The 19934-nt window shown below is 39.7% G+C and overlaps 3 protein-coding genes across 6 annotated transcripts; 2 read left to right on the forward strand and 1 right to left on the reverse strand.

Annotated features, from left to right (window-relative positions):
- The first annotated feature begins 12534 nt into the window (after window positions 1–12534).
- LOC125218291 (probable carboxylesterase 9) lies at window positions 12535–13817 on the forward strand. The gene is made up of 2 exons (XM_048119928.1): window positions 12535–13010; window positions 13266–13817. Exons 1-2 carry the CDS (start codon window positions 12556–12558, stop codon window positions 13744–13746), a joined length of 936 nt encoding a protein of 311 aa, XP_047975885.1. The 5' UTR covers window positions 12535–12555; the 3' UTR covers window positions 13747–13817.
- A 415-nt stretch (window positions 13818–14232) lies between these two features.
- LOC125222381 (nucleoside diphosphate kinase 1-like) lies at window positions 14233–15704 on the forward strand. Its single transcript, XM_048124946.1, has 3 exons — window positions 14233–14395; window positions 14738–14786; window positions 15244–15704. The coding sequence occupies exons 1-3, from the start codon at window positions 14345–14347 to the stop codon at window positions 15588–15590; spliced, it is 447 nt and encodes a 148-aa protein (XP_047980903.1). The 5' UTR covers window positions 14233–14344; the 3' UTR covers window positions 15591–15704.
- A 114-nt stretch (window positions 15705–15818) lies between these two features.
- On the reverse strand, window positions 15819–19221 carry LOC125222380 (ELMO domain-containing protein A-like). 4 transcript variants are annotated; one of them, XM_048124943.1, is made up of 10 exons: window positions 19096–19221; window positions 18678–18886; window positions 18089–18198; window positions 17821–17889; window positions 17551–17666; window positions 17395–17449; window positions 16687–16807; window positions 16513–16560; window positions 16265–16359; window positions 15819–16049 (listed from the first exon to the last, which is right to left on the reverse strand). In XM_048124943.1, exons 2-10 carry the CDS (start codon window positions 18769–18771, stop codon window positions 15948–15950), a joined length of 810 nt encoding a protein of 269 aa, XP_047980900.1. In that variant the 5' UTR covers window positions 18772–18886; window positions 19096–19221; the 3' UTR covers window positions 15819–15947. The 4 variants fall into 4 exon arrangements, with proteins under 4 accessions (XP_047980900.1, XP_047980899.1, XP_047980902.1 ...); XM_048124942.1 differs by having other exon boundaries at window positions 19065–19191; XM_048124945.1 differs by lacking the exon at window positions 19096–19221 and adding an exon at window positions 18479–18561 and having other exon boundaries at window positions 18678–19057.
- Window positions 19222–19934: the final 713 nt, after the last annotated feature.

The following is a 19934-nucleotide window of genomic DNA, read 5'->3' on the forward strand; positions in this document are numbered from 1 at the left end:
AGGTTCAGAGTTAGGATACTCCCTGAAATCTCGACCGCTCCATTAGCACGTAGTGTAGTGATAATGTAAGGTCCTGCCCATTTTGATTGAGTTTCCCAGGCATTAGCTTCAGTCTCGATTGGAAGAGTAGTACTTTCTGACCAACTTGGAGAATCTTGGTTCTCAGATTTTTGTGGTGCCACATCTTCGTTTTCTCCTTGTACCACATGGCTGAGTCAAATGACTCCAATCTGAGTTCTTCCAGCTCCTGTAGCTGCAACTTCCTTTCCTCCTCACAGGCTTTAGCATCCATGTTAACTTGCTGAACTGCCCAGTACGCTCGGTGCTCAATTCCCACTGGCAAGTGGCACATCTTCCCAAAGATGATGCGATATGGGGAAATCCCTATAGGCATTTTGTAGGCTGTCCGATATGCCCACAGAGCATCTTCCAACCTCGTGCTCCAATCTTTTCTGGAGGGGTTGACTGTCTTCTCCAAGATGCTCTTTATTTCTCTGTTTGAGATCTCCGCTTGCCCGTTGGCTTGAGGGTGGTAAGGACTAGATAGACGGTGATGAACCCGTACTTCTTCATCAATGCTTCGACCGTTCGGTTGCAGAAGTGAGTCCTTTGATCGGAGATGATTGCCCTTGGTATCCCAAATCGGCTGAATATATGAATCTTGAGGAACTTAGTGACTTCTTTGGATTCACAAGTGCTCGTGGCTTTTGCTTCTATCCACTTTGATACATATTCGACTGCCACCAAAATGTAGGAATTCCCATAAGATGAGAGAAAAGGCCCCATGAAGTCCATGCCCCAGATGTCGAACACTTCACAAACAATCACTGGAACTTGCGGCATTTCATCCCTTGCGGAGATCCCACCGGTCAGTTGGCAATGGTCACAGCCCTTGCAGAACTCGTATGCATCTCTCGTTCAGAGTCGGCCAGTAGAATCCGCTATCCAGCACCTTTCTTGCAGTCTTCCTTGGTCCGAAATGTCCACCACATGCCAAGGAGTGACAGTGTGTTAATACATCTCATTGATCCCAGTCAGGAACACATCTCCTTATAACTTGGTCGGTTCCTGCCTTCCACAAGTATGGGTCGTCCCAGAAATAATACTTTGCTTCACTCTTGATCTTCATCCTCTGAGCCTTTGTCATGTTTGGCACCGTTGGTAGCTCTCCCATCACTAGGTAGTTGGCCAAGTCCGCATACCAGGGTTCATGTCCTACTTTCTCCTTGCCCTTCGTTGTTGCGTCCTGCCCAGTAAGCCTCATTACTTCTTCCCAGTCGATCTTCCTTGCGGAGAAAATCACTTCACACAAAATCTCTTCCGGGAATCGATCTCTCACATCCTCACTGTTACCTTCTTGCACTATTCTGCTCAAGTGGTCCGCTACTTTGTTCTCAACCCCCTTCTTGTCTTCTACTTCCCAATCGAATTCTTGTAAAAGCAGCACCCATCTGATCAGTCGGGGTTTTGACTCCTTCTTCGCTATGAGATACTTAATGGCCGCATGATCAGTATACACGATGACTCTGGATCCTAATAGGTACTGCCTGAACTTTTCGACTGAACAGACAACAGCCAACATCCCCTTCTCGGTGGTGTCATAGTTTCGTTGGGCTTGATTCAAGGTCTTAGATGCATAGAATATCACATACCTCTTCCCATCGATCTTCTGACCCAGTACGGCCCTTACGGCATAGTCACTAGCATCGCACATCACCTCGAAGGGGTGATCCCAGTTAGGAGCTTGAATGATCGGTGCAGAGATCAATTTTTCTTTAAGAAAGTTAAAAGCAGCCTTTCAAAGCTCATCGAAAACGAACTCCATCTCATTCTGTAGGAGCCTGGTAAGAGGTTGGGCGATCTTGGCGAAATCTTTGATAAATCTTCGATAAAATCCAGCATGCCCTAGAAAACCTCTTATTCCCTTCTGATCAGTAGGGAAGGGTAGTTTGGATATGACATCCACCTTGGCTTGATCCACCTGGATTCCTTTTTCTGACACCACGTGTCCTAAGATGATTCCTTCTGTAACCATAAAATGGCATTTCTCAAAACTCAAAACCAGACTCTTTGCTTGGCACCTTTCCAGCACGACATCCAAATGTTGCAAGCATGAGTCGAAAGAGTCTTCATAGACAGTGTAATCATCCATGAAGATCTCTATGCAATCTTCAATCAAATCCGAGAATATGCTCATCATACATCGTTGGAAAGTACCAGGGGCGTTGCATAAGCCGAAGGGCATACGCCTGTACGCATAGGTTCCAAACGGACAGGTGAACGTGGTCTTATCCTGGTCCTCGGGGTTCACGTAAATTTGAAAATAGCCATTGTACCCATCCAAAAAACAGAAGTACTTCCTCCCTGCCAGTCGCTCCAGCATTTGATCGATGAATGGCAGAGGAAATGGTCCTTCCTGGTTGCAGTGTTCAGCTTGCGGTAATCTATGCACATTCGCCACCCAGTGACCAATCTGGTGGGCACTAGCTCATTCCTCTCATTCTTAACCACTTGTATCCCTGATTTCTTGGGGACCATATGGATCGGACTGACCCATTCACTATCGGGTACCGAGTATATAATGCCCAGCGAGAGCAACTTCAAGATCTCCTTTAGTATCTCTTCTCGCATGTTTGGGGTCACCTTCCTTTGCGAATCTCTATGTGCCTTGGCTCCCTCCTCCAGCCTAATGTGGTGTATGCAGACATCCGGGCTTATCCCCACCAGGTCCGTAAGGCTCCATCCAATAGCCTTCTTGTTTTTCCTCAGCACAGTTAGTAGCCTTGTCTCTTGCTCTTCAGTCAGCCCGCTATTGATGATTACAGGGAACGAGTCTTCCTCCCCGAGGTAGGCATACTTAAAATTCGTTAGCAACTTCTTCAAGTCCACTTGTGGGGGTAGTGTGTCTGTAGGCAGAGGGTTCTTTTTAGAATCCTCCTCTTGCTCATGTTAACCATCTGATTTCTCCTCCATACTGGCCGGTAGTAAAGCCCCTGCGGATCCCGCTAGTTCCGACTTCTGACAGAATTCTGTAATTGCTCCTTCGATCTCCTCGTCAGTTAACCCTCGGCTACTGATCAGATCACACCATGCAGTTGTTTCCACATCAGCCTGGGCATACACATCCAAGGCTTGGAGTTTTTCCTGCAATAATTCGGTCTCAAAAAATTCTTGGACTAAGGGGTCAATAACATCAACATAGCACAGATTTTCAGAATCTATTGGCTTTCTCATGGCCTCATTGATGTCAAAAACAAATTTCTCACCATTAAAGTCAATTCAGATTGTACCCTCAGCCATATCTACAATTGTCTTAGTCGTTCTTAAAAATGGTCTTCCTAACAATATATCGCTAGACTCCCTAGCTTCTGGTTCACTCATTTTAATTACATAAAAATCAGCGGAATAAGTAAAGTCTTGTATCCTGACCAACACATTTTCTAACACACCCTCAGGATTTATACATGACCTATCAGCCAGTTGAATCAACACCCTAGTGTTTGACAACTTTACCCCCTTCAGCCGATTATAAATGGATAACGGCATAACATTGATAGATTCTCCTAAATCACACGTTGCATGCTCGATTTTTACATCTCCAATTGTTATGGGTAAAGTAAACATACTTGGGCCGGCTCTCTTGGGTGGTAATTTCTCCTGCACAAAAGCTGATGTTATCCCTTCCACCATGATTTTTCCATCCTCCTGGGCTTTTCTGGCTATAAACTCCTTTATAAACTTCCCCAGAGGGGGCAGTCTCACTGCTTGGAGGAATGGTATGGTGACATCCAGCTTCCCGAAGATCGATATGAAATCCACGGGGTTTTCTTTCTTCCTCTTCGTAACAAACCGATATGGAAACGGTTTTTCCCCTTTAGCCTCGTCAGTAAGCCTTTGTGGGCTTTCCTTTGGTGCCTTCTGGGTTTGAGGTCCCGATGTGGGTATTGTTCCTTCAGGTTGCTCGTTTCCAGGTCGTGTTTCTCCCTCCTTTCCTTCCCCAGTAGGCTCCTCGTCCAGAAAAAATGGATCCTCCATCTGAGGCAGAGGCCTCTTGAGCTCTTCCGCTGAGACGGTGTCGCTCAGCACCCTTGCTCCACTAGACTCCCCAATAGGGTTCTTGAGTTGAGGTCCATTATAGGCTGTTCCGGACCGCAGTGTAATCTTACTCACATTTGCCTTTTCGGGTACATGGACTGTAGATGGGAGTTTCCCTGAGTTCCCTTTCATTTCGCCCACCGAGTTAGCGAGCTGGGCCAACTGTCTATTCATCATATCCATATTTGTCCTATGCTCCTTCGGGCACTTTGCATTCCTTGCATTGTTTCATTACACGGACTGCAAGTCGCTCTTAATGCTCTGCTGCGAAGCAAGCATCTCTCCCATCATGTCCTCCATAGACCTCCTCGACCTATTTGGGTGATAGAACTGGTTCGAGCCTTGGTGCTGGTTATACTGGGGTGGTGGGTTTGACTGGTAGCCCGGGAAATTTTGTTGGTTTTGGTTCTGTGGGTATTGGTTATACTTGGGCAGGAGGGTTGTACTGGTCGTGGTTGTGCTGGTACTGATTTTGGTTTTGGTTGTGGTTGTTGTGTTGAGGCCCTTGGTTATATTGGTTCTGGTTCTGGCTCTGGTTCTGGTTCTGGTTCTGGTAGTTCCGCTGATGGGGTGGCACATAGGCAAGGTTCGGGTTCTGGTTTTGAGGGTTTTGGTGCGAGGTTCTTTGGTTCCTTCCTGCCCAGTTAGACTAGTGGTCGGGGTTCGTTGGGCCACGGTTGAAGTTTTGGTTCGGGTGGGGATTGGGTTGATTCTGATCTTGATTTTGGTTCTGATTCTGATTTCCTTCTCCCCATCGGAAGTTTTGGTGGTCCCTCCACGGTGCATCCCTCTGCTTCCCCGGAATCCAATTGCCATTAGAATTGTAGTACCCTGCGGCATTTGCTTGCTCCACATCCACATCAGGCTGGTTGTCTGGCTGATCATACGGTAGTTCTGGTGTCGCCTTGCCTCCAATCGGAGAAGGTGGTGGAGTGTTCTGCTTGATTGTAGTCAGCAACTCCTTCTTTAACTTCTCCATCTTTAGATCCATCCTTTCCTCCTGGTCAGTAGCCGAAGCACTTGCTACCCTTTCTCTGTTGTAACCATCCCTTGCGTTGTCGTACGACTTTTTCGCATTCAACAGCTTAAGTAAGACCTTCTTGGCTTCACTGACTCTCAACTGTGTGAAATCGCCTCTGGATAATGAATTCGACAGATCCTTTGTTTCTTTGTTCATCCCCTCATAAAAGGTGTGGTGCACCTCTCTCTCCTTCATGCGATGGTTGGGGCATGACTCCAGAAGACTCATGTATTTCTCCCAGTACTCACTCAGGGTCTCATCGTATTCTTGCCTTATACATGATATCTTCCTATTCAATGTGATTGCCTTTGAAGACGGGAAGAACTCAGCTAGGAAAGCTTACTTGAAATCGGCCCATGTGTTGATGGAGTCGGCTGGCAGGCGCATGAACCAAGTGTTGGCCTCTCCCTTTAGGACAAACGGTAGGGCTTTCAGTCTGTAGTCATCCTCGCTTGCTCCTGCTGGTCGTCTCTGCGCTTTACAAATTTTGCAAGAACTCATTTAAAAATTCGTAGGGTCCCTCGTTGGCAGGATTGCAATAACGTGGGGTTTCACATCACAGGCTGTCTGGCCTGGGGTGACCACAATGGCTTGTGGGGGATCTCCGTCAGCATGCGAAGTAAGCGTAGCGAGCTCGGGGTCGTCCTCACCTTGGTCAGCCATTCTCACTAGTGCTCTTACCGGTTGGAGTGGAAGCTCTGGGAGTTGGTACTCTAGATCTTCTTTCTCCTCGGTCAACATGTGTAAATGCAGGGGTGTATCCAACTGATCAGGATGAGATTCCCGACCTAGCTGAGTCATTGGCACGATAACCGGAACCTGGTATCAAACAAATTTCTCAACCCACTTCTACTGGTTAGTATAATTGAGGTAAGGGTCGAATCCCACAAGGATGGACACGTTCGGATAACTATGGTGATATTCCTGGGTGTTTTTGGTTAGCTACCACGCTTTTGGGGTTGAGATTTTACCTAGGCGAAAAATAAGACGGTACTCTACTGACTAGTTGGCGTGAAAATAACAGGCATGTGGTTGTGTTCGTGAAAATAGGGGACAAGGTAATCTCATAGGCATGTGAAAAGTAGACAGTTACTAAAAGAGGAAATTTAGACAACAAGGCATATCTGGTGGCTGGTTGGCTTTCTGACAGTGTCTGGAAGGTACAACTGAAAAGTGGGAGACAAAAGCAAAAGTAACTTAAAAAGTAAAAGTGGTCCAAGGAAAAAGTTGATTTTGACGTTTTCTTCTTCACCAAGCATTAACAGAAATCAGATGAACACACACTCCATGACTAAACTTAGATTCATAACTTCAAACTCGAGATCTATTGATTAAAATTTTTAACTTGAGATGAAGAGCTGAAATTGAAAACTGCCTCTACTGACTAACATGCAAGGTGGTGATAACAGCGCAAAATAGGAAATTCATGCACGAAAACTCAAACTGAAACATAACTACAAAATTCGATCACCAACCACAGATCTAGCTTACTCAAAAGAAAATACATGCACGCACTTAAAGATTAAAAGCGATAACTAAATCTAACTTTCCTAGGCAGAATGAAGCAAACTCAAACCCAAGAGACATTCGGAATAGAAATTTCATAACTTAACGTTTGGATCTTCACCAAGTACTTCAAAAGGCAACAAAGATAAATGTTTGCAACAGATCCAACGAAGAAAGCAGGTAAAGATTAAACTAGAAATCAAATAACGATTGTTTTGCCACTCCGGGCGGTGATACTGCTATACTACTACGACAAACTGGCTAGAACGTTAGAACGATGATTTCTCCGGCAGACTCTTGGACGTCAAGTGACCATAGTTGTGGCGAGGAACGAGAGATTGGATAATGCTGAAGGACCGATCCTCTAGAGAGAATTCTACTAAGTGTGTGTGAGAACGAGAGCTTGCGAACTCCGAACTAGAACTCTTTGTCTCTCTCCAAGTGGCTTCTTTTATAGGGAGGCTTGCCCTTGCTTTTTGGATAGACTTCCTTCACGATTTGACTTTTCTGCCCTTGTTAATGATCATCCCAGCTATCCTTCTTCTCCATCTCGAGCCTTTTTTCTTGCATGCATCCTGGTCAGTATTGCACCCTTCTAGCGCTCTTTTCACTTGCATCACCTGAATCATCTCCTGCTGACTTGGATCCCTTAATCCTGCACACTTGAGCAACTATTTTGCGGATAATCCATGCATTTCACGACATACTAACCAGTAACCAAGGCTTAGAATACGACTTATCAATAATTAAACTAGATTCATAAACTAGCTTATATATAGATTATATTACATGAGAATGACTCAATACTTAATTACTAACTACAATTAAATAATAATCATTAGATATTTAAATCAAGAGCCTAGATCATCAGTCCCGGAATATCAATACAGTCAACAAAAACGTCAATAAGGGTATTAAGGTCAATTTACAACAAATTAGTTGTAAGTAACTTTTGAAAAATATTTCATAACTATAAAAGGCATATAACTTTCTCGATTTAAATTATTTTTTCGCACAACATATATTAGTTAAAGATAATTTCATAAGGATTCTAACGAGATCTCACTTGCATATGTTCCGATATCAAAATTTGATAAAAAAATTCAAATATTTCCAATTTTTTCGTACAGCAACAAATGTCAACATAGTATATAAAATATGTCAATATAATACATGTAGAATGTAATTCTTAAAGCAATATGTTGACATTCTCAAAGCATTGGGTTGATATTTTCAAAACACTATATTGACATTTTCATCCAAAACCCTAATTTGATAGTTTTTTTTATCTTTTTCGATTTAATTAATAAAAACGAAAATTACACGTGGTAAATTTTAGACCACTAGATTTCTAAAATTATATGGTCTTAATTTAGTTGTAGTTAGCAATTAAATGATGAGTTAGCAATTGATCACTCCCCTATACACGTGTAAATACCTAATTGTGAAGATTTAAAATGTGTAAATATAATACGTGTAAATATCATTCTTAAAGAAATGTGTTGACATTCTCAAAGTACTGTGTTGATATTTTCAAAACACTATATTCACATTTTCATCCAAAACCCTAATTTGATGGTTTTTTTCATCTTTTTCGATTTAATTGATAAAAACGAAAATTACACGTGGCAAATTTTACACCACTAAATTTCCAAAATCATATGGTCTTAAATTAGTTGTAGTTAGCAACTATAGAGAGTTAGCAATTTATCACTCTCCTTATATTATAATTTATATGCTAATTATCATATCAGAGTTGTAAGTATGATTTTTTTTAATATAATAATTTTATTTACCTTTTTATTTAATATTATCATTTTATTTTTTTTAAAAAAATATTTTACAGATCAAAGCTAAGAATTTTTTCACAGTAATAATTTCTAGAATTAAAAATAATCTTATTCCAAAACAAGGAAGCAAATTGTTAGCGTTTTATTTATTATTTTGTGCGTTTTAAGCACAACATCAAATGTTGTGTTTTGATCCACTCAGTGGCGGATCTAGTTAAGAACAAAAGGGTACGAGTTTACTCTATAACTGCAAGTAGCCTAATGGTAATATTCTCTTCTAACATAGCTTCTTTTATTTTTCTGCTTTACTTAATTGCACCCTATTCTATCTTGATTAATCAATTAAATAATTGTTTATAGTTTCTACCTACCTATGCATTAAATATCATAATATATTATTTATTCTCTTATTTATTTTTTATACACAATAAAGCATATATGATTGAAAATCTTTATTAATCTATGATTTCTAATGCTCATATTTGGGATTATGTAAAAAATATGATGCATTTTGTTTTAGTTTAACTATTTAAAACTTTTTTAGAACTAAGATAAATTCATTGTTAAATAAATATCCAAGAACTATTAAAAAAAACTAATAGCTTTCAAGTAATAATATCAAAAATTAATCTATTTCTTATAGATATAATAAAAAAAAAGATAAATTAAATTTTAAATCTCTAAATCGGTGTAATTATTTATCGCACCCGGATATAAAATTTCTGAATCCACCACTAGATGCACTGCAGAGCATCTAATTCGAAATGGGTGGTGTTTAATACGGCTTCTCTTCCCGCATGAATTCTTTCCTCTATGTTCAAAGTGGACCTAAGCAGCAGTTTACGTTTCTTTTAATGGGCTTTTTGGTGTGGGCCTAGTTGGTAGATGGGCTTTTAATAAGTTTGATGAATTTGACTAAGAGGGTTTGGGGTGATAGTTAATATAAGTTCGTTTAATTGATAAACCCAAGGATACGTTGAATTTTCTATGAAAAACTGAAATGTAGCCCAAGCTACTTGATAAGTACTCGCTCAGTTCAAAATAGGAGTCTTATTTCTATCGGTACGAGTTTTAAGAAATGTTAAGAAAAGTGGGTGGAAGAAAGTTAGTGGAATAGGAGTCTCACTTATATATATTAATTTTAAATGATATGTGAGTGGAATGTAGGGTCTCTGTAACAGCCCGCCCTCCTAGGGTACAATAAATGCGGCAACTGCTACCAAACGGACTCGAAGAAATGAACAAGGGCTAGGGTTTTATTTAAAGAGGGTTGACCAAAAGATTAGAAAGACTATCATAGCATTTAAAACAACAAACTTAACCTAGAAGCTTGAATTAGAAAAAGGAAGGTATGATAAATGACGTTCAAGAATCTCAAGAGTATGACATAGTTTCCAAGATAAAAACCACAAGATAGTCTAAGGCCTCTAAACCGAAAGGAGAGTGCAAAATATTCAAAATAAACATAAGTGTATCAAAAACTCAGCGGAAAGCGACCAAGAGAAAGAATAGCTATGTATGAAGACACAACTACGCTTGAAGTTCAAAACATCCATCTTAATTAATTATCATGCTCAACACCCGCCACCGCTCGTCATCGTTCAACCTGCACATAAGGAAAACGCATGCAGGGCTGAGTATTTTGAAATACTCAGTGAGCTCATTGCCAAAACATTTTATAAGTTATGCCACCCTTACCAAGTGAACTCGAGTTTTAAGCAGTTATAAGAGAATATCACGAGTATCACAAAATATATTTTCCATAGACTGGCCAGTCAAAATAACTCCCCACTTTTCTCATCAAATTCCACAATCACAATCTTTCCATGGTGCGACGAAAGTGTGGCCACACTTTTCGCCCACGAGACCGGCCGACTAGCAAGGACGGCTCCCGATCCCCTCGTGTACACAGCCTGGTAGGGTTTGCGGCCCGTACTCAGACCCGAATTCGTTTAAACATATACATAGCCCTATAGCCCAATGGAGCGAACTCTCAAACTGGGCATCAGGCGCACAATATCACAACAAAACAGACATAGGCATGTCATAACAGTTAAACCACCCTTATTTCTCCACATTCATAATTTGCACATAAAAGAGTTTAAGAGTAAAGCCCACCTCGACTGCTTAGGTTTCAAGTATGTCCTTTCCTTTGTTATTCGGCTCCGCAACTGAGGTTTCACCTTTTTAATCACATAGGCACATATCACAAATCAGATTCAATAGATACTCCTAACTCATGCATGTCTCAACGCCTTCCCTTTTCCCATCGATTTATCTTAATATTACCAATCAAAGATCATGTTCATCATATGACTTTCATTCGCATCTCAATTCTAGATCTAACACCAACATGTGCCACACAAGAGTATTTTGCCAACATACACACAATACACACACTCACAACACGCACGCACACACACGCACGCACACACACACACCTCATGCATACATATTTACATATCCCTTTTATCTCATTTTCACTCAAACAAGATGCATGAGGGTTCAAGAATACCGATTAATCGGTTAGAAAGAAGAGGAATCGTGTAGAAAGAAGAAGATTAACATAAGAATACCTTTTTGAGAAAAACGAACGGTAGAAACGAAGTAAGGACTTGGTTTCTACAAAAATCTTGAGGCTCAAACTCTAATTCTTCTCGAAGGATGAAGGATTAATGGAGTAAAGTAGAAGAAAATTGGGAGAGAGTGAAGAAGGGAGGGGGCGTGTACTATTGGGAAGGGGGGCAAAAATTATGGGGCTAGGGTTAGGGGTTTCTCTTATTTATAGTGCTCAATAAAGTCTTTAGGTAAATAAAATAGAATATTTGGTAGGGAAGAAGAATTAACAAAAATAGACTAGGGTATCAAGGCTTGAAATTTTCGAAACATATGGCTCCCAATTAGCCAAGATTTTGTTTTGGTATATTTTACGGAGTAGAATAAAATATCACGGAGCAAAATAAAAATAAGAATTCTCCCAACTTGGGATTGAAATAGGCGTCCCCTATGCCTTTTAAATAAGGCATGGATTTTGAATATTAACTAAAATAAGATAAGGCAAGATCTCTTAAGGTATGGAAAGATTTGGTAGAATATTCAAATTTTAGGTATGGAAGGAAATCAAATAAGGGGTTAACTAAAATAAAATAATTCTTTCCTTCCCACAATAGGTGATTTTCGAAAATCACCAAGGAATAAAGGGGGCGATTTTTTTTCTCTCTTCAATATAAGGAATAATTGGGTCTTGGATTTAATTTGGATAAATATCCCAAGAATTAAATTAAATCCGGAAAAATAGAATTTCTTCTTCAAAAATCAAGGGGGTCGAAAATGGCTAGTATTTATGGAAATTTTCTCTAATATTCTCACTCACCCTTAAACAAATAATTCACCTCCTAAATTAATAAATCACATGCCACACCATAATAATAAACAAGTTTGACTTTTCAAACTTCCAACGCAAACCCTAGACTCGACTCGGCCATAGCATCTCATGCAATAAATGCATTCATAAATTAATTCACGTCTCCACGTCATCAAAATAAATTCTAGGGCTCTAACATTAGGGTTCGGGAAATCGAGATGTTACAGTCTCTTTACCATTTAAGGTAATTATGAACCGGAACTCCTATTTGTGGACGGATCAAAATGAAAAAACGGGACTCTTATTCGTAGACGGAGGGAGTACTTTTTTTCACACAAAATTTAAGAAATTAATGTTTAAAAGTTAATAAAGAGATATCAAAGTAAGATGGAGAAAGAAAAGCATGTTTGGTAGGGTGTATAACTCGTCGTCAAAAGTCATGGATACCTTTCACTTGTTTAATTATTCCATCATTGTCAACCATCCTTAATATTCTAAGATTGGATATTCAATACTAGAATATATACTTCAAAATCAATCAATATAATGGAGACCTATGTTTCTTTTTTAAATTCTATATTTAAAAGTCGTTACATTACAAATACTGTACTTAGAAACATAAAATTAAAGTAGGCTTGAAGAGCAACGATTTTTAAGGAGAGCCTCAATAATCTCCCTAGTTTTGAGGTAAACGCTAAAGAAATTCGTGATAATGAATTTAAAGAAAGCGGTGAGTTTAATTGTTGAGGTAGGGAAAAAGTAAAGAGAGAGGAAAAATAATGTCAAAATTTGACCCGTACGATCACCTGAACGTGTCTCTGAATGAAGACGGGACACTGACTCGGTACATGAAGCTCCCGACCACCGCCCCCAACAGCGACTCGAGCCAAGCCGTGCTGAGCAAGGACGTGACGCTCAACACCGACAAGAAGACGTGGATGCGCCTCTACCGCCCCTCCAATCTCCCCTCCACCACCCGCCTCCCCGTCATCCTCTACTTCCACCCTGGTGGCTGGATCCAAATGAGCGTCGCTGAGAGCCTCATGCACGAGTTCAGCAACCGCACTGCCGCCGAGGTCCCTTCCGTTCTCGTCGCCGTCAACTTCCGCCTCGCACCCGAGCACCGCCTCCCCGCCCAGTATGACGACGCCATGGACGCCGTCACCTGGGTCCAGAACCAGTCCACCCACCCTAACGGCGATCCCTGGATCAGAGACAACGCCGATCTCAATAGGTAAATCAGATTAATTATCTTACTACTTGTTAGCACCGTCGACTCTATAATAGTTTAATATTAACTTCCCAAATCATGTGAGATGAGTTTGTAACCTAACATTATTTTGTTTACGTGTGATCCATTTATTACTGAAACTAGGAGTAAAATGTAAAAAAGGTAATCATTTGTAAATAAATGAAAAAGGAAATAATAAGATAATTTACATTGATTTTTGTTTTTAATTTAATGTAATTCCCATATACTATATTACAGATGCTATCTCTATGGCGCGAGCTGCGGCGCGAACATCGTGTACAACACGGCGCTGCGGCTGCCGGAGATGAAGCCGCAGCCGCTGAAGATCGCAGGGACGATCCTGAACCAGCCGTTCATGGGAGGGAAGAAGCGGACGAAGAGCGAGCTGAAGCTGGCGACGGATCCGTACTTCCCGCTGCCGGTGATCGACCTGCTGTGGGAGCTGGCGCTGCCGGTGGGGACGGACCGGGACCACCGGTTCTGCAACCCGCTGGTGGACGCGGCGATGAAGGAGAAGGTGAAGAGTTTGGGGAAGTGTTTGGTGATCGGGTTCGGGGGCGACCCGTTGGTGGACCGGCAGCAGGAGCTGGTGCAGATGCTGGTGGAGCGTGGGGTGCAGGTGGAGGCGCGTTTCGACGACGTCGGGTTCCACAACATTGATCTCATTGATAACCGTAGGGCTATGGCCATTCTTACTTTTATTAAGGAATTCGTATGATTCTTCTTCATTTTTATTTTTTGAACTATGTATGTGACCGACCATCATTCACTTTTTATACCAAGGAATCAATTTATTTAATTTGTCACGGGATCGACTTTTATTGATTTTGTAACAATCTTTCTTTTAATTGACAGTTACATTTAAACTCTTTATCCTTATTTTTATACATCCAAATAAAAATAAAAATATGAGTGTTTTGATTTGGGTTAGTGTCATTGTTTTTTCTTTTATAAAATAAAAACCACTTGTATTCTATTAATTAAAGTCGCATTATTTTCTAAACGGAAAATTTGGAGAATTGTTGTAGACGGTGAAAGACTAATTAAAGAGAAAAGTAAGGGTCCAAATTGTAATTCGCTGAAAATCTGGAGGAGTACGCAAAAAACACTTGTAAAAGAGGCCCACAACGAAAAAGAGAAGCCAAAAAAAAAGAAGAAGAAAAAAAAGGAAAATTCTGAATCAATAAAATTGGTTGATTAGGGTTTGTGGATGCTGTTTAACGCGTGTGTTTGTATATATAGCCCGCCCCTATCAGCTCAACTTCACTCTGCTGAAACCTTTCAACTAGCTATACTACTTCGCCGCCTTAGCAAAAATGGAGCAGACTTTCATCATGATCAAGCCTGATGGTGTTCAGAGAAATCTGGTTCGTTAATTATTCAACCAAAATTTATCTTGCTTTCATATCGAGGTTGAAATCTGTTTAGTGGTATCTTAGTTGCTTTAATCACACTAGATGAACTTTCACATATTCACTGTGTTTTGCTGGGTGTGTAGATAGGGTGAGCATCCATGAAATTGTTGTAAAATTTTAGGAGTATTTCTTTTTTATGTGATAGAATATAAAAAGTTTAATTGTAGTATGTGATTTGGTTTGATTGGCTGAATTTGAAGATATGTAATAGATCCTGTAGATTCTTGCCACGATTTGGTAGAAGAGTCCAGGATATTAAACTAATTATATAGTTTTGTGTATGTTTGTGTTCAGGTCGGTGAGATCATTGGCAGATTTGAGAAGAAAGGGTTCACTTTGAAAGGTACTCAATTCATTTTTGGTTCGTTGCAGTGATTGTTAGTGCTTTCATGATTGTGTTTTACTTGGTATTAGGTGCAAGCTACTGCCTTTTGCTTTCGAATGTCATATGTTATCTGCTTGTTTATTTTTCAATCATTTCGAAGTTGAGATAATTGCTCACTTATGCGATGACTATGACTGTTACTGATTTTAAGCAGCAATTATGCCCTAAATGTTTTGATTTCTTCTACCTGAATGGAGAGAAGGACAATTGTGAGGAAAATGCTTATTTTGGTTGAACTTTCACTTCCTAATCAGTTGATGTATAAATTAGGGAACTATTCTAGTGGAAAACTTTGAATGTTTTTAAATTGTTTCAGTTTTATGTAATTTTGTTCTCTATTGTATTTTCAGTTATGTTATATTAATACACTTTCTTATTTGATAGTTGAATACCATTTGGTTTTCCCCCTATTCAGGTCTTAAGCTAATCACTGTGGATAGTGCTTTTGCTGAGAGGCACTATGCTGATTTATCAGCCAAGCCCTTCTTCAATGGACTGGTGGAGTACATTGTCTCTGGACCTGTTGTTGCTATGGTTTGGGAAGGCAAGAATGTTGTGGCCACGGGCAGGAAGATAATCGGTGCCACCAACCCAGCTGAGTCTGCTCCGGGGACCATCCGTGGTGATTACGCCATTGATATTGGCAGGAACGTGATTCATGGCAGTGATGCTGTTGAGAGTGCGAGGAAGGAGATTGCTCTCTGGTTCCCTGAGGGAATTGCTGAATGGAAGAGCAGCGCCCACCACTGGATCTACGAGTAAATGTCCTGGCTTCAACTTGAGTTGTTAGAACATCAGATTTGCGATTTTGTTTCCCTTGCCATTGGTGGCTTCACATTGTGATTTTGGATTTTGAATTTGAGTATGTTTGTCTTACCATTTTGCTATTAACATTTCAATGTCTAATGAATGTTATTAAGCTTTTTTAGAAATTGAAAAGATCCCCAGTATTGTATGACCACCAAAAATTATTGGGGCACAATATCACTCCTAATGATAATCAACAAATACATATCCTCTTCAAGTGAAAAAAAAAACAATGGATTTGCTACTCAAAAACAAGCTAGAGCTAACTTGTTTTTGCGCATTCATTCAAAACCACAATAGCTACCTATTCCACTACCGACTAAGCAGTTTGTAAGAGGGCAAGTCTTGTAGGTGCCTGACGCCTTCTCGGAGAAGCTCACTTTCCAGTTGACGACGTGTAGATTTCATCACAGCCTGAGTGTATGACGAAACAAAGTTATGCGACGGTGGAAGATAAGTGACATTGATGAATAATTTATCAGAAAAACCCAAGTACAAGAAGGCTCATACAAGCAAAATCTCCATCCCATAATAATTTTAATGAAAAATATGAAAAATTCATGGAGCCTATTTGTACTTACATATAGTAACTATTTATAATCAACTCACACATGCTAGTCAAAACTTACATTGAAATCCATGTAAGAAGCACGCATGCTAAGCCACTGACGGTCCATTAGCTTGAATGTTATACAATATAGAAGGTCAAATGCTGATTCATTTTCTGTAGAGCAAAACAATCAAAGTGTTCACCAGTAACAAGAAATATTCAGCAAAGGTTGTATATTTCTACCCACACGAAAAGAAGTGAGAATGAAATGTGTCCACACGCACAAAATGAGGCTCTCTCTGGGTGAGAATGAAGCGAAAGCATTACCTGCATGAAACTTCAAGAAGGCTGCTCCCACAAGCGTTCTTGGCTTATCTGCAAAGATTTGGAAAAACTAGAACTGATAAACAAAAGCAAATACTTTCATCCTGTTTTTATTTAATCACAATTTGGAGAGTTCAGCATATTCATTTATCTATTTGTCACATTAAACAAACTCACATGCTTCAAGATCAAGCATCTGAATAAGCATGAATGTGATGTTGACCCCAGCTACAGCAAATGGGTACTCCCACACTGCTCGATTACCTTCCTTTTTGCGAAGAAGGTCCTGGAAAGATTTCTACAGAAGAACATTTGGTAAGTCCAGGAAAAAAGTCTCAGATATCTATCCAGGAATACATGCACAAGATCAGCAATGAATAAGGCAAAATTTTGGAGAGCAACAATGGTCTCATAGACATCAACAAGTAAAATCAATTTAGTCCTACAAAGGACAGGAAACCATCTCCATGTTCAATTACAGCCATGCATTCTCATACTATTGGAGATATGTAGTCCTAAATCCAGCTAAAGCACCAAAATCATGGATCTAAGAAAACTCGAATATAAAAGAAACTGATATTTCCCATGAAACATAATAGACTTCATTGTTAAATGTTAATATATTTAGAATGGCAACCAATTTAAGTTGGAGATAGAGAGAGGATTCAAGATTTGAATTTCAGATATAGGAATACCAGCCTGTAATTGAAGACTTGAAAATGTTTAGCAGGTCAAATAAATCAATTGCAACTCACTCACATTTACATAGAGAATATGTAACCATCTTGATACTAAGAACTAAGTGCCTGCACAAGAATATGCATCTAGACGCATGCATATGCACTGACTGCTGTTGGAAATAAAGTGTGGAGTGAGTGAGTATACCGGAAAGTTCTTTGCAAAATACAACAAATTTTCCAGTGATATGAAACCGCCGCCCCTATCATAACATGCCACATGTGAGTTCTATGCGATGACATGACATAAAAACCAAAGATTTGAAAAGATGAAAAATGGAATGCAAAATATTCAACGCTATACCGAAAATCTGTAGTTGGATCTTTTCCCTGCCAACCCATTTCCTTCCACTGATCGGAAATTAAACTTTGTAGTTCCTTTTCAGGAAATGAAGCATGCCACAATGCCAACAAAGCTTCCTATCAATATGGTAAAAGAAAATATTATCAAGCATATGCAGATTTTTGTGTTCATAACTTCATATAAAGCTTAACCAAAAGAAGGCTCCTAATGAACCCCATAACTATGTTACCAACATTTATCTGTACTCTGTAGTAGCTTTATGAAATATACCTGATGTTCGGGGTTAGAACCATCATAGGGTACATCTAATCGGCTTTGCAGTCTATCTAGGCACTCTTCCTGAAAAATTATGTAGTACAATCATCAGGTATTTATGCATGAAGCAACCTGTAAAGAGCTTCTTTACAGAAAATAAACCCAAAACCGAAATCAACATCCTGTATCAATATATTCACTACACCTCAAAACATCATAAAATATAGTACTATCCAACATGGATTAAATAATTTCTTTTGGTGATTCAGCTGAGCATTATAACCTGCATTGGTGTCAAATCAAATGATGGACGAGCATCACTATCTCTTATCTGTACACAAACACATGAGAGTCCTCTGCCAAGCCATGCAGCTGATCCTGTGACAACCTCCGCTGTAGCAAAAGAATAGCATACATACAGATTAACAAGCCAACTCTATTTGAAGAATACAGCTAGGTCCACAATCTCATGGTAAATTATGAATATAGTACATCCAAATTGCACATTGTGAAATAAACGATACAAATATTGTGATGTTTTCCACATAAAACACATTTTCAACATAACTGTGTAAAACTGTAAACTTTCCATAGATCAAACATCAAAATAACAGCTACACATATGCATTCAACAAAGGCTAATAGCAAACTAATCCAAAACAAGAAAACTAACCAAAAATCTCAAAGCAAGTAGGCATAACTTGACGCAATTGTTTTCAATTCACAGATCCAGGATCTCCACACAATCACCGCACACTTGCATACAGAATCATAGGGATAAGCAAATTCGAATTGAAAGGATGAAGGCAGATAATATAGGTAGGTTGACAATGGAGATTGAGAAAGCGTAAAATTAGAGAGAGAGAATATACGAGGAGTGGAATGGTAGGCGCTTCCGCGACCAAGGCCGTTCGACATTCTCCTCACCGCCACAAAGGATTCTCCTCCTCGGCCTCTGCCATCCATTCCCCGGGTGTTGCTAGGACGTATTCAATCGCGATGGAATTCGATGGAATTTGGGAATCGAAATCACATCGGGAGAAATGTGGAACGAATCCGACGCCGTTAATTGGAACATCCCCTAACAAGAAACGGTAGATATTTTAGGGTTGCCAATTTCCAAGATCCGCCACAAAATCAGCTCAATCAAAGGAAACGAATATCCTCTCTCTGCATATGCATATACATTGACATTGTGATTTGTGTGTGTGTGTATATATAGACAAACAGGATAACATTCGTAATCGCATTTCACTCACAAGATTATACGCCCTAGTTAGCATATAATACCAATAAATTTTCTCTCTAATCAAAAAAGAAGATTCTGTTTCTGCTGATTCAGTTTTCTTTGAGTTTGGGTTGGCCACACAAAGAAACTGATTGATGGCCCTTCTTGAGTTATATATATATTCTTTTATCTATTTTTATATACTACTAATAAAACAAAGCTATACATATATTATTTCACTCTTAAAAAAGGCGATCATATGTGGAGATTCTTAACGATGGTAATCGAGAGAGGTAGGGCAAGAAAGGCTAAACATTTTTGTGTGTAGAGAATGATATATTGTTCTATTATTTTTGTATATAAATTTTGTACAGTAGGGATCCTTTTATAGGAGAAGAATGTATCTAAGTAAGGATGAAATAAATCTATTCTAGGCTATACATTGTGATATCAATTATGTGTATCAATCACGTAATTTCCTCTGATTCTCTGCCTTGAGATGATTTTCTTCCTTCTATAGTTTGACACTCCCCCTCAAGTTGAACAACGACATCCCCGATATTCAACTTGCCCAGAACTTCTTTGAACACCTTGGGATTTACGGCCTTGGTAAGTATGTCTGCAAGTTGTTCTTCTGATCGGACAAATGGAAACTCAATGACCCCGTCTTCAAGTTTTTCTTTGATGAAGTGACGATCTACCTCCACATGTTTCGTCCTATCATGTTGCACAGGATTTTCGGAGATACTAATTGTTGTCTTGTTATCACAAAATAGTCTACTTTTCTGTTTTGGAGGATAGCCTATTTCTGTTAGGAGTCTTCTTACCCACATGATTTCCATCAAACCACTCTTCATCCCACGGAACTCGGCCTCTGCACTGGATAGTGCAACAACTTTCT

Source organism: Salvia hispanica, chromosome 4 (assembly GCF_023119035.1).
Source record: "Salvia hispanica cultivar TCC Black 2014 chromosome 4, UniMelb_Shisp_WGS_1.0, whole genome shotgun sequence".
NCBI lineage: Eukaryota > Viridiplantae > Streptophyta > Magnoliopsida > Lamiales > Lamiaceae > Salvia > Salvia hispanica.

Bases quoted from the DNA above. Each gene is read 5' to 3' on its own strand.
- LOC125218291 (XM_048119928.1), top strand. From the start codon at position 12,556: ATGTCAAAATTTGACCCGTACGATCACCTGAACGTGTCTCTGAATGAA. The intron at 13,011-13,265 runs GTAAATCAGATT...ACTATATTACAG, and splicing joins GACAACGCCGATCTCAATAG to ATGCTATCTCTATGGCGCGA.
- LOC125222381 (XM_048124946.1), top strand. From the start codon at position 14,345: ATGGAGCAGACTTTCATCATGATCAAGCCTGATGGTGTTCAGAGAAAT. The intron at 14,396-14,737 runs GTTCGTTAATTA...GTTTGTGTTCAG, and splicing joins ATGGTGTTCAGAGAAATCTG to GTCGGTGAGATCATTGGCAG. The intron at 14,787-15,243 runs GTACTCAATTCA...CCCCCTATTCAG, and splicing joins GAAAGGGTTCACTTTGAAAG to GTCTTAAGCTAATCACTGTG.
- LOC125222380 (XM_048124943.1), bottom strand. From the start codon at position 18,771: ATGGATGGCAGAGGCCGAGGAGGAGAATCCTTTGTGGCGGTGAGGAGA. The intron at 18,199-18,677 runs GTATATTCTCTC...CTTTTGCTACAG, and splicing joins CGCCTACCATTCCACTCCTC to CGGAGGTTGTCACAGGATCA. The intron at 16,561-16,686 runs GTGAGTTTGTTT...AAATCTTTGCAG, and splicing joins GATGCTTGATCTTGAAGCAT to ATAAGCCAAGAACGCTTGTG.